Source organism: Sus scrofa, chromosome 1 (assembly GCF_054392235.1).
Source record: "Sus scrofa isolate SSC_HxYL_T2T_F1_AM1 chromosome 1, Sscrofa_HxYL_maternal_Yorkshire_Landrace_v2.0, whole genome shotgun sequence".
Classification (NCBI taxonomy): Eukaryota; Metazoa; Chordata; class Mammalia; order Artiodactyla; family Suidae; genus Sus; species Sus scrofa.
The window spans coordinates 241,168,750-241,181,032 of NC_139383.1; the positions used below are offsets into that span (position 1 = coordinate 241,168,750).

Sequence of the window (12,283 nt, forward strand, 5' to 3'; positions counted from 1 at the left end):
AGGTTATCCTTCGGTGACACTATGGCCGGCAAAGCTTTCAGGCTCGTATCCTACTAACTCAGCAGAATGAAACCCTCTCACTGGGCCACCTTTAATCACTTGCTTATTCCTGTACCAGTCACTTTAGTTAGGAGCTGGAATGGGCCAGCTGGCAAGTGAGGGTCATGGGATCATCGTTATGCTACCAAGAAGAAAGGGGCAGCTCTATCTGAAATTTTTGGAGTGAGAAAGCATGAGAAATAGTTACTGAAAGGAGATTCAAGAAATTGTTACTGGAAGAAAGGGCATTGCACACAGACAGGCATAAATAGCAGATTTCTCTAGACTAGCCTTTGGAATAGAACTGTCCCTAGGCCTTGTGCTTAACTAGTGAGAACCATTTATACAGTTTTACCACACATTCCAAAGACATGGGGCAGCTCTTAAGTAGACTTGATATTAGTTCTTGAGGCCCTTAGACCAGCTTTTCCATTGAGAATTTCTCTAACTCAGAAAATGAAAGGACGATAGCCATATATGATATTATGAAGAGTACCTATTTCCCTCTGCTGTAGCCAGTGTTGCATTTCTTGGCTTATTTATCTCCAAGGATAAACTACGTTTAACCTCCTTGATTTCTTCCCCTTCCACCTTTCCCCTGAGACCTTGTATCAGCAATCATCCTTTTTTTTTTTAATAAAAGGATCTGATTTCTTCTAGAACCTAGATATGCATAGATAGTTGAATTACTTATAGAAATTGTTAGACTAGTAAAATACTGCTTCTTCTATGTCCTTACCTATGGTTAATAGAGGTAGTCACTCCTCCCTCCTCCTCAATAACCCCATTCTTTCTATTTGTCCCTCTACTGCTTAATATCCACCATCAGACCATTCTCTTCCCACAAACACTGAATGGAATACTAAAGGAACATAAAAAGTGGAGGACATCATATAGGATCTAAGACTCACCCCAATTTCTTTGATTCTGAAGCTACATTCCTATTGCATTCTTACTGGCTTAAACTGTCAGAAGTTACATACATACACACATGTGCACATATCCATACAACACGTGTACATTATTTTTTAGCAGAATTGATCATGAGTCCATGGTCAGACATCAAGAACTATCTGAGAAATTACTTGCAGAGGGAAAGCAGTAGCACTGCTTCCTGACTTATCTCCTTCCTGTCCTCTACATCAACTCTCTATGGTTTTAGCAGTTGAAATAACATCTAAAACTTTTTATCTTGGGTTTAGTGATAATGTGTAGATTAGAAATTGGTCTTTTTTTCCATTTGTGTTTGATTCCTCTTGATTTCTCATTCTTAGCTTTTTTTTCCCATGGCACATCTTTGTTATATTTCCACAACTAGACTTCCATTTTAATGAAGCTACTTATTCTATTTATAGGAACGGGTGAAGTCTGTATTCCATGCCAAAGAGTTTGGAAAAATAATTAACTTCAAGACCCCAGAGGATGCTAGGGTAAATACAATATTTTACTTAAGTAGGTATTGTCTTCTCATTTCAAAGCCATGTAAGTTGAACTATTCTTTAAGGCAGATAAGTTATGTTTGTTTTTTAATTTTGTGTTTTGACAGTTTTGGTATATGAAACTAGATAATATTTACCCGAAACCATTTTTTCGTTATTTTGAATTCAACACACCTATTAGCTTTTGAAATTAAATTGATTTTTCATATTTTAAATCCTAACTGTAATACTTAGCCCAAAAACCCCAACAAACAAATTATTTCATTGTAATGCTAATCTACCAGCTCCAGCAGCAAAAATATAGCCCCACATTGTTGATTTCTCTACTGTATAGCTATAGTGATTCATTTTCTTTAATTACTGTACATGACACAAGGGAAAGAGCCAAGCCTGTAGTCAGAAAATCTGGGTTTAAAAACTCGTTCTGATCCTTCTTGCCTTTAGGACCTTGGGGAAGTGGGTTAACCTCAATTTCCTCAAAATATGAATGATGTGAACTGAAAAGCACTTATGCATATTTTGGGGATTATGGCAATTATGAGGATGTGCACTGTCAGAAAAGGAAGATTATATGTTGATTATCCACTTCATGAGTCACCACTAAGATGCTCTTCCTGACACTGAATTGTACTCAACGTGTCATAAAACTTAAGATGAGAACACATGGCTTCTTTACTGAAGCCTGGACCTCCCAACCTGTCTGTTTTGGTCCTGGCTGGGTATGACTATTTACCAGTTCACTTCTCACATCTGGAGCTCAAACCAGGAACCTCTCCCACCCACATACATGTACCTTGGACCATTTAGTATGTACTGTGCAGTTTTCTCTCTAGACATTGTGATATAAAGGCAACACTGACATTCTAACAGTAGAAAACTGAAAGGGGGACAAGTTAGAAAGAAAGAGGAATAAAGTGACCAGGGTTTAATATGAACATTGCCTGTAATGGGGAGACAGTAGAACATGACAATAGCTAAAATTCAGGCCATATTTTTTTCATGTTGCTGAAGGACGTTACCAACTATTTCAGTTTCTCTGTAATAAGTTTCCCCTTTAATCTCTGTCATCATGACATTTAATCCCAGAAGATTTCTTTTTAATCTTCCTACTCTGCCAGTAACATTCAGAAAACGCTCTGGAGCACAGTTCTCTTTCTCTGCTTATTTTAGAGCTGTTCTCAATAGGTTTTTCTTAAGTGAAAAAAGCACAAATATCTTTGCCTAAGCTTTCATAAGGGATAACCCCAATATCACCTCTGTAGCTTTTATTTGTCATGCAGGCTTAATGATAATAGACATTATTGGCAGAAATGTTTACATTGTATTTGCATTTTATTTTTGCTATTTCAGATCCTTTCAAAATAGAAAACCATATCAGGAAAGCATCTAATGTGCTCAAGAATGTTGCTATGCTACTACCCACTGTAGAATTATATGTAGTTGTACAACTAGTAGAATCCTATATAGGAAAATTTCATGATACAAAATTGGCATAGTTGGGGAGTCCCTGTCATGGCACAGTGGTTAAGGAATCCGACTAGGAACCATAAGGTTGTGGGTTAAATCCCTGGCCTTGCTCAGTGGGTTAAGGATCCGGCATTGCCATGAGCTGTGGTGTAGGTCGCAGACGCAGCTCGGATCCCGAGTTGCTGTGGCTCTGGCATAAGGCCAGCAGCTATAGCTCTGATTCAGCCCCTAGCCTGAGAACCTCCTTATGCCACAGTCGTAGCCCTAGAAAAGGCAAAAAGACAAAAAAAAAAAAAAAAAAAAAAAAGAAAAGAAAAGAAATTGGCATAGTTGGAAGATACTCTACATCAATAATTTTCACACTATGCCAGAGGTATTCAGTCAGCTCTCTCAAGATGGTTCATTTTACTTTTCTCATTCTGAAGATGAACATCTAAGTCCAGAAACCTTAGGAAACATTATTGCTACTGTTAAACCCAATACTATTGCCCCTCAGCTATCTGGACCATGTAGAGAATGATCTCTCCTGCATAGTGACTGTAATTGTTGGCTATATCAGTATACCGCTAACCAAACAGGAAAGACAACCTGAAGATTTTCTTTCGGGGTCCACTCGGAGCTGTAGTTGCCGGCCTACGCCAGAGCCACAGCAACGTGGGATCCGAGCTGCATCTGTGACCTACAGCACAGCTCACAGCAATGCCATATCCTTGAGCCACTGAACAAGGCCAGGGATCGAACCTGCAGCCTCGTGGTTCCTAGTTGGATTCGTTAACCACTGAGCCACGAGGGGAACTCTTAAAGATTTTCATTCATTATATTTTGAGTTTCATTGCAAGTTTATTCAGATGAAGTAAGTGTTGCTTTATTTCCTCACAACAGTGGATCCTCAGAAAGCTAGAAGAAGCAAGAGAACCCTCCCCAAACCTCTGACAGAGACTACTACCTGAAGATAAACAGCAATAAAACATTACAGCTTCTACCTTGTACCTTCCAAAACCCGTTTGGGAAGTATAGTACAGAAGCAATTTCAAGTACTTTTTTTAAAAAATCGGATAGAATCAGGTAAAACAGCTATGCGATTAAACTGTTTCAACTCTTGAGGGATCCATTTGGTTTTCTAACTTGAATTATACATCTGGTTAAAATTTGAATTACTTTATAAAAGAAACATTTCTTTTATGAATTTTATATATTTGCTCCAGGTGGTTCTCTGTAATGATATAAAAATTGCTCATATTTAGCTTAAATTTATTAGAGCTAAATTTAATGTTCCTAGTTCACATTTTAAACTTCTGTCATGCTTACTTCAAACTCCCTGAATGAGTGATGGGTAAATGATCAAATCAGACATTGCCTTAGTGATATTAAGATAACTTTGGTGGTGGTTTCTTTAGAAACATGAAGTTCTTTTTACAGATAATATTTTGGTATGATTTTCCTTATTTTTTTAAGTAAAGGATAGGTTTGAATTCATATTTGAAATGCATAACATGACTATGAAAAATAATCTTTTTTATTTTATATAATACAGATTGAGTAATACCTCTTCGAGCCTCATCTTAAGAAGGGCTTGAAGAAATGAGTGTCATACCCAAAAAGAGAAACCCTTTCTCAGAACTTTAAAGCCTTAGAAAAACTTCCTCAAGCCAACTCCATGAGGTCTACTTGGTTTACCTAGGTCATGTTTTAAAAAGATTTCTGACCTTAAAGGAAAATTCCTGAGGCCTTAACAGTACAAACTTCCTATTCACTGATAGTATGAGATAAACAAAATTCTCATCTTAATATGAGTTATGCTTCAGAACAAAAGGCATGTAGGGTAAAGTGTGTGTACCCTATAGTCTAACCCAGTAACCTGTCCTGTTGGCAGGAGATTAAGAATTTCTGGTTTGTTTTATCTACAGTTATTCAAGTAAAAATCACTCTTTTAAATGTATAGCTCATCAGAACAAAAATTATGGGCTGCATGTTCATAAAATACATAAATAAGATCATGGGGTTTTTTTCTTGGTTTTTGTCCAAGATCCTTATACCTTAATATTAACGGACTTGTTCAAGTGACAGGGACTGAATATATGATTGTAAGTGATGAAGAGAATGATGCAGTGTCTTACTTAGTTATTGAATAATACAGAGCATTTGATGCATGTTGTACGTGCTGCCAAATTACTATAAACTGTTTTTAGAATTGGAGACCATGTAAGTCAATGGTTGTGAAGCTTTCCTCAGATTCCTAAAACCCTTGCTTTGTTGTAAAAGCTAAAATAAACAGCATGCCAGATTGTAACTGTATTTCTTCCTGACCAAATCTTGCTACTGAATACTATTGATTTTCCTCTGATTATAAAAATACACTGTTTATTAATAATAGTTTCCTTCAATGTTTTTTTTCTTAGCTGAACATAAATTTATTCATTTATTTATTTATATATTTTTTTTGCTATTTCTTTGGGCCGCTCCCATGGCATGTGGAGGTTCCCAGGCTAGGGGTCAAATCAGAGCTGTAGCCACCAGCCTACGCCAGAGCCACAGCAACGCGGGATCCGAGCCGCGTCTGCAACCTACACCACAGCTCACGGCAACGCGGGGTCGTTAACCCACTGAGCAAGGGCAGGGACCGAACCCGCAACCTCATGGTTCCTAGTCGGATCCGTTAACCACTGCGCCACGACGGGAACTCCTGAACATAAATTTAAACACAAGATGACAAGTTTCAAATCCCATGATAGCACATGCGCTGATGATGACCTTTGTCCAAAGTAGCACAGACATTTTCTCTGTTGTTGAGCTGCTCCAGTTTTGCATATATTAGAATTAAGCCTAAGAGTAGAGGTAGTCTAAGAACTTTTGTCAGACTGTCCTCATCTGAAATGTTGCTTTCCTGGAGTTCTAGGCAGTGCCATTAGCCAAGTACCTCATTACCTACTCCAGTTTCATGATTTTCTCATAAAAAACACAGAACCATAAGTCTTTGGGTATCCCTTAGTAAAGGGGAAAAGCCTAAAAGAGGAAGAATGGAAATTCTTCCGGTGTCCTCTGGAGGCAAGCCAAGAGTGGGTCTTGTAACCAGTACACAGGCAAAGCCAGTGTGCCTATCGTTCCTCCCTTAGTAATAAGAACGTAGAAATAGATGTCCTTATTCTTTCTCTGCTTGTCACCTACCCATTCACACCTCCCATCAATTCCTCTTTCTCCAACAGAAGACCCACAATTTCAAGAGCAGTTTATCAATTGTCTTTGATTTTCTTTGTCGCAACAAAGAACATCAGTAGATCACTAGGTAATAAGTCTATCTTTTTCACTTAACATTTTACGGTTTACAATGATGTGTTTTATTTGAATATTAGAGAGTCCATAATCTTATAGTGTTTAAATATAATCTACCCTGAATTATATTTGACTATGTTTAATGGCACTCTGCTTGAGAACTTTAAGCTTGTCTTCATCATTTGGTAGGTGCTCTGGAATAACATCCTGTGTCTTCTGTCCTTTTTCTTTTTGTAGTGTGTGTTAGCTGTAGCCGTGTACCCTTCATTCTAGCACAGCATATATCCAATCATGATTATTGTGTGAAGCTGAAGGCAGAGTGCTGTGCCTTTCCCAACTTTCCTCCAGAAAACTATGATGAATAGATATAGCGACTTTGATTCTGACACAAAAAGCAGCTTGTGATTCTTTACAGAATACTCTCTGAACAAAAAAGTATATGCACTTCTTCAGTATTATAGAATATAGATTGACTGCTTCTTCCCTACTGTTAGCAAGATCTTGCAATTTTTCCCAGGCTCAATTCAGCACAACTGAGTTATTTTCTGGTCCCCAAATAATTATTAGCTGTAGGCAGTCCTTCCCTGTCCCTCCCTCCTCCATAATCCTAATTCATCCCCAAACTATCCTGTAACCTCCAAATAAGAAAATTTTCTTAAACTTATATTATCATTTCTATCATCATTATTTCTCTTTTTTTTTTTTTTTTAAACAAGTGGCCGCACCTGCGGCATATGGAGGTTCCCAGGCTAGGGGTCGAGCCACAGCCACTGCAGAAGCAACGCCGAGTAGTTATGTTGTGAGCCACATGGGAAGTCCTATTTCTCATTTTTTTCCAGAGGTAGAGGAAATAATATTATGCCAGTGGGTATCTATACATGTACCTAGCTCATCTCTTAGAAATATCCTGCAAAGTAGTACCCTATTCCTGTGTGGTAAAAAATACTCAGTGCAAATTTTTTTGTACCTTCATTATTTAGTCATCAATTATATGTTTTAATTGATACTTGAGGACAAGCCAAGGCCCCTGTACTAAAAAGATTGGGACAAGGTACTGGGTTAGTTTGCCTGTAGGAACTGAAAGTGTGTGCCAAATACATTGAAGGTGGAGGTAGCGGTTTGAAAATGTTTTTTTTTTAATGCCCCAGCCAACACAAGTCGGAGAAATCTGTTTGGGTTCCAGGGCCATTGCTTTTTACCTTTTCTCAAGATCAACCAAAATCCTCAAGAACAGTGTTTTTCAAAGTGTAGGTCTTATACCATTGGTGGGCTGTGAAATCAGTTCAAAACCAGCATATTTTAAAAATGGAATAGAAAAGAGCTTTGCATGTAACAAGATTAAACATTGTTTCCTGAAATATTATTTCAGTTGAATACACTATATATCCTGGGTCACAGTATAAAATGTTACTTCTCATTGTAAATTACAGTTTTGGAAAAAAACAAAAGTCTTGAAAACCAGTGCTATAGGAGGCATGAACCATTTTTTGGAACAGTCTGGATTGGGTCACGCATTACCTTACTTTAGGTAAGGAGCCAACAGATCCACAACTCAGTCTTTAGATTGTAAGCACAATCTTTTCTTCTGAGCGAAAAGTTAGGATTTCTCTTTGTTTGGAAATACTTTCCTTTCCTAATGTGTATCAGATAACTTTCAGTACCTGTGTATCATGTCCCACTAGATATCAGTGGTCTAGAAAAAGCATAGAAAAGTTAGATTTACAAACAGAACCCCCCCAAAAAAATCATAGGATGTCTTTTAACTAGATGTATTTCATCCTCTCTCCCACTAAGCATTTTACTAGATTGGGAACAAAACTTTCCTTTTAAGTAAATTGAATTTGCTCCATCCACTTTCTGTCTGATTCACCATATAAATGGCAAAGGCCCTTAAAAAATGGGAAGCTTATTCATAGGTCACAATTTTATGTGGTCAAAATACTCATTCTCTGGAGGGTGCTAAACAAATGCCAATGTTGTTTGGCTGAAAAAAATTGGATTTCCTAATTGACGTAGGATTCAAGTAGAAAATATAGATAACCTACATTCTTTTTGTAAGATTCAATACGAAATTAATTCAGTAGTTTTCTTTGGTGCTACCCAGTCTGAGTGATAGCTCCTTTGTGTACTCTAAAGGAGTCTTCTCTCCTGCCCAGTCCTTTGAAACACACTTTGGAAACTACTTCACTGCTAATGCTACACCTAATTAAGTTGGCATGGATTTGGTTAAAATTTTTAGAATTCTTATAAACTATACTTTTGATAACTGCCTAGTACAGCTATCAGTGCAGACTTTTCCTCATGCTTCTTTTCTTTCTGCCACAATTGGTGTAAGGTAGTTCTTGTTTCAGGGCCATCCTAAAAGGCTACAAGGCTAATTAATAGGCTACATTCTACAAGGCTGAGAAGATGTTAGATCCTACTCTATCACAGACTTTCTTCGTGTTTCCTTAATTGAAACCCTTTTTACTTCATTTCTTCTTCATAAAATAAATCATTCCATGTCATTTTTAAATTTTATTTTATTTTTGTCTTTTTAGGGCTGCACCCATGGCATATGGAGGTTCCCAGGCTAGGGGTTGAATCAGAACTGTAGCTGCTGGCCTACACAATAGTCACAGCAATGCCAGATCCAAGGCACATCTGTGACCTATACCACAACTCACGGCAATGCCAGATCCTTAACCCACTGAGCAACGCCAGGGACCGAACCCTCATCCTCATGGATCTTATTCGGGTTCATTAACCACTGAGCCATGACAAGAACTCCCTGTCATATTTTAAAGTTTTACTTTAGAGTTACAATTAGTTCTTTTTAAAAAGCATTATGGAATTTTCCAAAAAATTGATAATTTTGGTTACCAAGCAAGCCATGTAAGATATGAAACTTCAAATTTTATAGGTTGATATGAGTATTTTTGAAGGTTTTATTACTTTGTACAAACACAAAGTCATTTGTATTATAGTTTAGCACCTGCTTTGATAGATATCTGACAGCCTGAAAATTCGTCTGTCACTGAGCACCATTCACATTCATTTATATTGCTCTGATATCATAATAGTGGGTTCCTTCTAATGAAGTCATTGTCATAAGAAACCCTGTCAGAATAGTATAATAAAAAGTCTAATAATCAGAAGCGTACTTAAAACAGATAATGTTGGAAAACCTCAACATTTCTGATGCCATCACATCACCAACGTTCCATTGGCTACCCAACAGTTCCCAGTTTGGAAGCTGAAAAGCATTCAAGTAAAAATGTAGAATATACAGAAAAGTTCTCAATGTCAATAATTTTATACCCACATTCACAGACTGTTAGAAATTGTGTCTGAAACTTGTTGCAAGGTCAGACTGTTGTAGACTTTAAAAATAATTACCTCTCTTTGTGAATGTATGTATTTTCAGAGAGTATGTGCTTTAATAATATTTCCTTACTTATTTTTGTATTGACCAAATAGTCTATGCTTCTTTGGAATACTTATTCTTTAGTGAAAATATGGTCGTTCATGATGATAGTTTTTTAAATGTCCATTTCTGCAGCACCACAATATTTCCTTCTCATTTGTGTTCTTTATACTTATGTGGGTTCCCGACCCAGTTGCCTGTTACAGGGTCTCTGCCTTGGTTTTGTATTCCAATAAGATAATTAATTTATAAAGACAAACATTTACGGTGAGGTTCTTCCTCTTGAGATTGACCTTCAATTTTCCCCTAAAAACTGGTTGGCCATGCTCGCCATTGACTTTTTTCTAAAAATAGTAATTTCTTGCAATTGGTAGAACTGGATTGCTTGGTCACATGACTGCCCAGCTTAACTATGTGTGCCTCTTTCAAATAAGTCGAGTCAAAGATTTCTTATCTTCAGTCTGCCTCTTTTTAGTTACTGGGTAGAACTAGAAATTTTATCAATAAGACTTTTCCTCTCCTATCTAAACTTTGCCCTCTCTGGGTTCTAAATAAATGTGCATAACTAATAGATTGCCCAAAGTCCTGATTTTGCAGTCAGAGCTTTCAGCATTCCAACCCAGTATGATCATCACTGACTAAGAGCTTGAATGATACTACTGAATTCTTAAGCACCAAGGCTGTGCCTCTCAACCTTAGAAAACTTTAAATGGCTCCTTTCTGAAGTTAGTAATGAGTATGTTTTGAAAGAAGGGCTAGGAGAGAATTTTCTGCTTGCAGAATTAATATTGTCAGAGATAAGTCAATTCACCTCTAATATGGAGAGTTGAACCTTTCCATGACTTAAGAAAATATAGTTGTACCGTTTGTTAATGATTTCTTCAACAGCCCTCTGCAATTAGAAGTGACTGAAAGCCATTTTCTTATACACCTTGTTAGCCAAAGATAAAAATTATAACTCAATGCTAGAAAGTACTTAAAATAAAAAACAAAATTCCTCATTGTTTAATTCTGCTGGTGACTGATTCTCTTCATCCCTTTTCATATATTAATTGGGGAATCAGAAGTGGTTTGTGACCTTTAGAGCATGGCTCCCACCATGACCCCTGGTTGTTTTGCTTTTCGTTATATTTCTAGATATCCATTCTCTTGTTCAGGATTGTCTTGGCTATTCTTGGGCCATGAATCTTTCAGATGAAATTTTAACATTCGTGTCAAGTTCTATAAAAACTGTTGCTTTGCATTCATTTCTTAAGTTTAGTTTTTAAACCTTAATGTTTCTACTATAGAATCACTAGCATATTATAAGCATCATTTCTGTCTTTTCCAGTGTAAATGTTCTTTTCTAATTTAATAGCTTCATAATTGGAAGTGTTCCAACAGAAGGAGAACCTGACTATCCTAAGGGGCTGATAAAGTTACTGGAATGCTGATTGCACCATAATGTATGTAACTACGCCGGAATGTTTTGTAAACTGGCAATAAAACATATCACACCTTAAATCTCTAAGAGATGTGCTTGTGTATGTATGTGTATTCGTATGTGTGTACATACCTTCAAATAAAAAGACACAAAACCATCTCGGGCCTTTAGTTTGAAGCACTCTATGCTTCTCTGATGATTCTGCTTCTACTTTACTGAGCCATCTACTAAAGGAACCTCAGTGTGATGATCAATAGACTTGCTTCAAAAAAGAGAATGAAGGAGTTCCTGCTATGGCACAGCAGGTTAAGGATCCGGCATTGTCTCTGTAGCAGCATGGGTTCGATCCCCTGCCCGACACAGTGAATTAAAATTTACGGCATCTGCAACTGTGGCTCAGGTTCAGTCCCTGGCCTAGAAACTTCCATATCCCTCAGGTGTGGCCATTTAAAAAAATAAAAACGAGGATGAAAGGAAGCAGAATATGCCACCCTAAAATATGCCTCTTTGACATGAGGATTATTTTAAGCAGATTATTTTTAAGAAACAGACCCAGGAAAAGTTCTAAAAATCTAGTAGAAGTTATTCATTTGTAGGGAAAGTTTACATTCATAAGAGAAATTTTTATTTAAAAGAATATCATCTAATCTGTACCAGGAAGAGGTTGACTTCAAATCACAAGAAACTCTTAGCAGGGAGTTCCCGTCGTGGCGCAGTGGTTAATGAATCCGACTAGGAACCATGAGGTTGAGGGTTCGGTCCCTGCCCTTGCTCAATGGGTTAACGATCCGGCGTTGCCGTGAGCTGTGGTGTAGGTTGCAGACGCGGCTCGGATCCCGCGTTGCTGTGGCTCTGGCGTAGGTCAGTGGCTACAGCTCCGATTTGACCCCTAGCCTGGGAACCTCCATATGCCATGGGAGCGGCCCAAAGAAATAGCAAAAAGACAAAAAAAAAAAAAAAAAAAAAAGAAACTCTTAGCAATGGAGAAGATACCCAACTTAAATCTGCATTGCAACCTTTCCTTGTTTACTGTACTTTTCCTGGTAACTTCCCATAACTGGCTTTCTCCACTCCCAAAGGTTTTGTGTCATTAGCTCTAGAAGGTATGTAAGGTGATGACTTCGGCCATTTGGGGGAGTTGCTCAGTATTCCAGGGTGCCTCTTGTGTATAGGATGTATACATGTTATTAAACTCCTATTTGTTTTTCTCTCGTTAATTTGTCTTTTATTACAGGGGTG

General features: G+C 37.5%; 1 protein-coding gene across 2 annotated transcripts in view; it reads left to right on the forward strand.

Moving 5' to 3' along the window:
- VPS13A (vacuolar protein sorting 13 homolog A) overlaps positions 1–5,318 on the forward strand; it is a 261,965-nt gene extending 256,647 nt beyond the window's left edge. For both annotated transcript variants that reach the window (XR_014822948.1, XM_021065108.2), the window contains 2 exons: positions 1,395–1,469; positions 3,828–5,318. Coding sequence is in view for 1 of the 2 variants with exons in the window: in XM_021065108.2 (XP_020920767.2) it covers positions 1,395–1,469; positions 3,828–3,878 (126 nt within the window). In the remaining variant the exon portion in view is untranslated. The remainder of the gene's footprint in view (positions 1–1,394; positions 1,470–3,827) is intronic.
- The last annotated feature ends 6,965 nt before the right edge of the window (positions 5,319–12,283 follow it).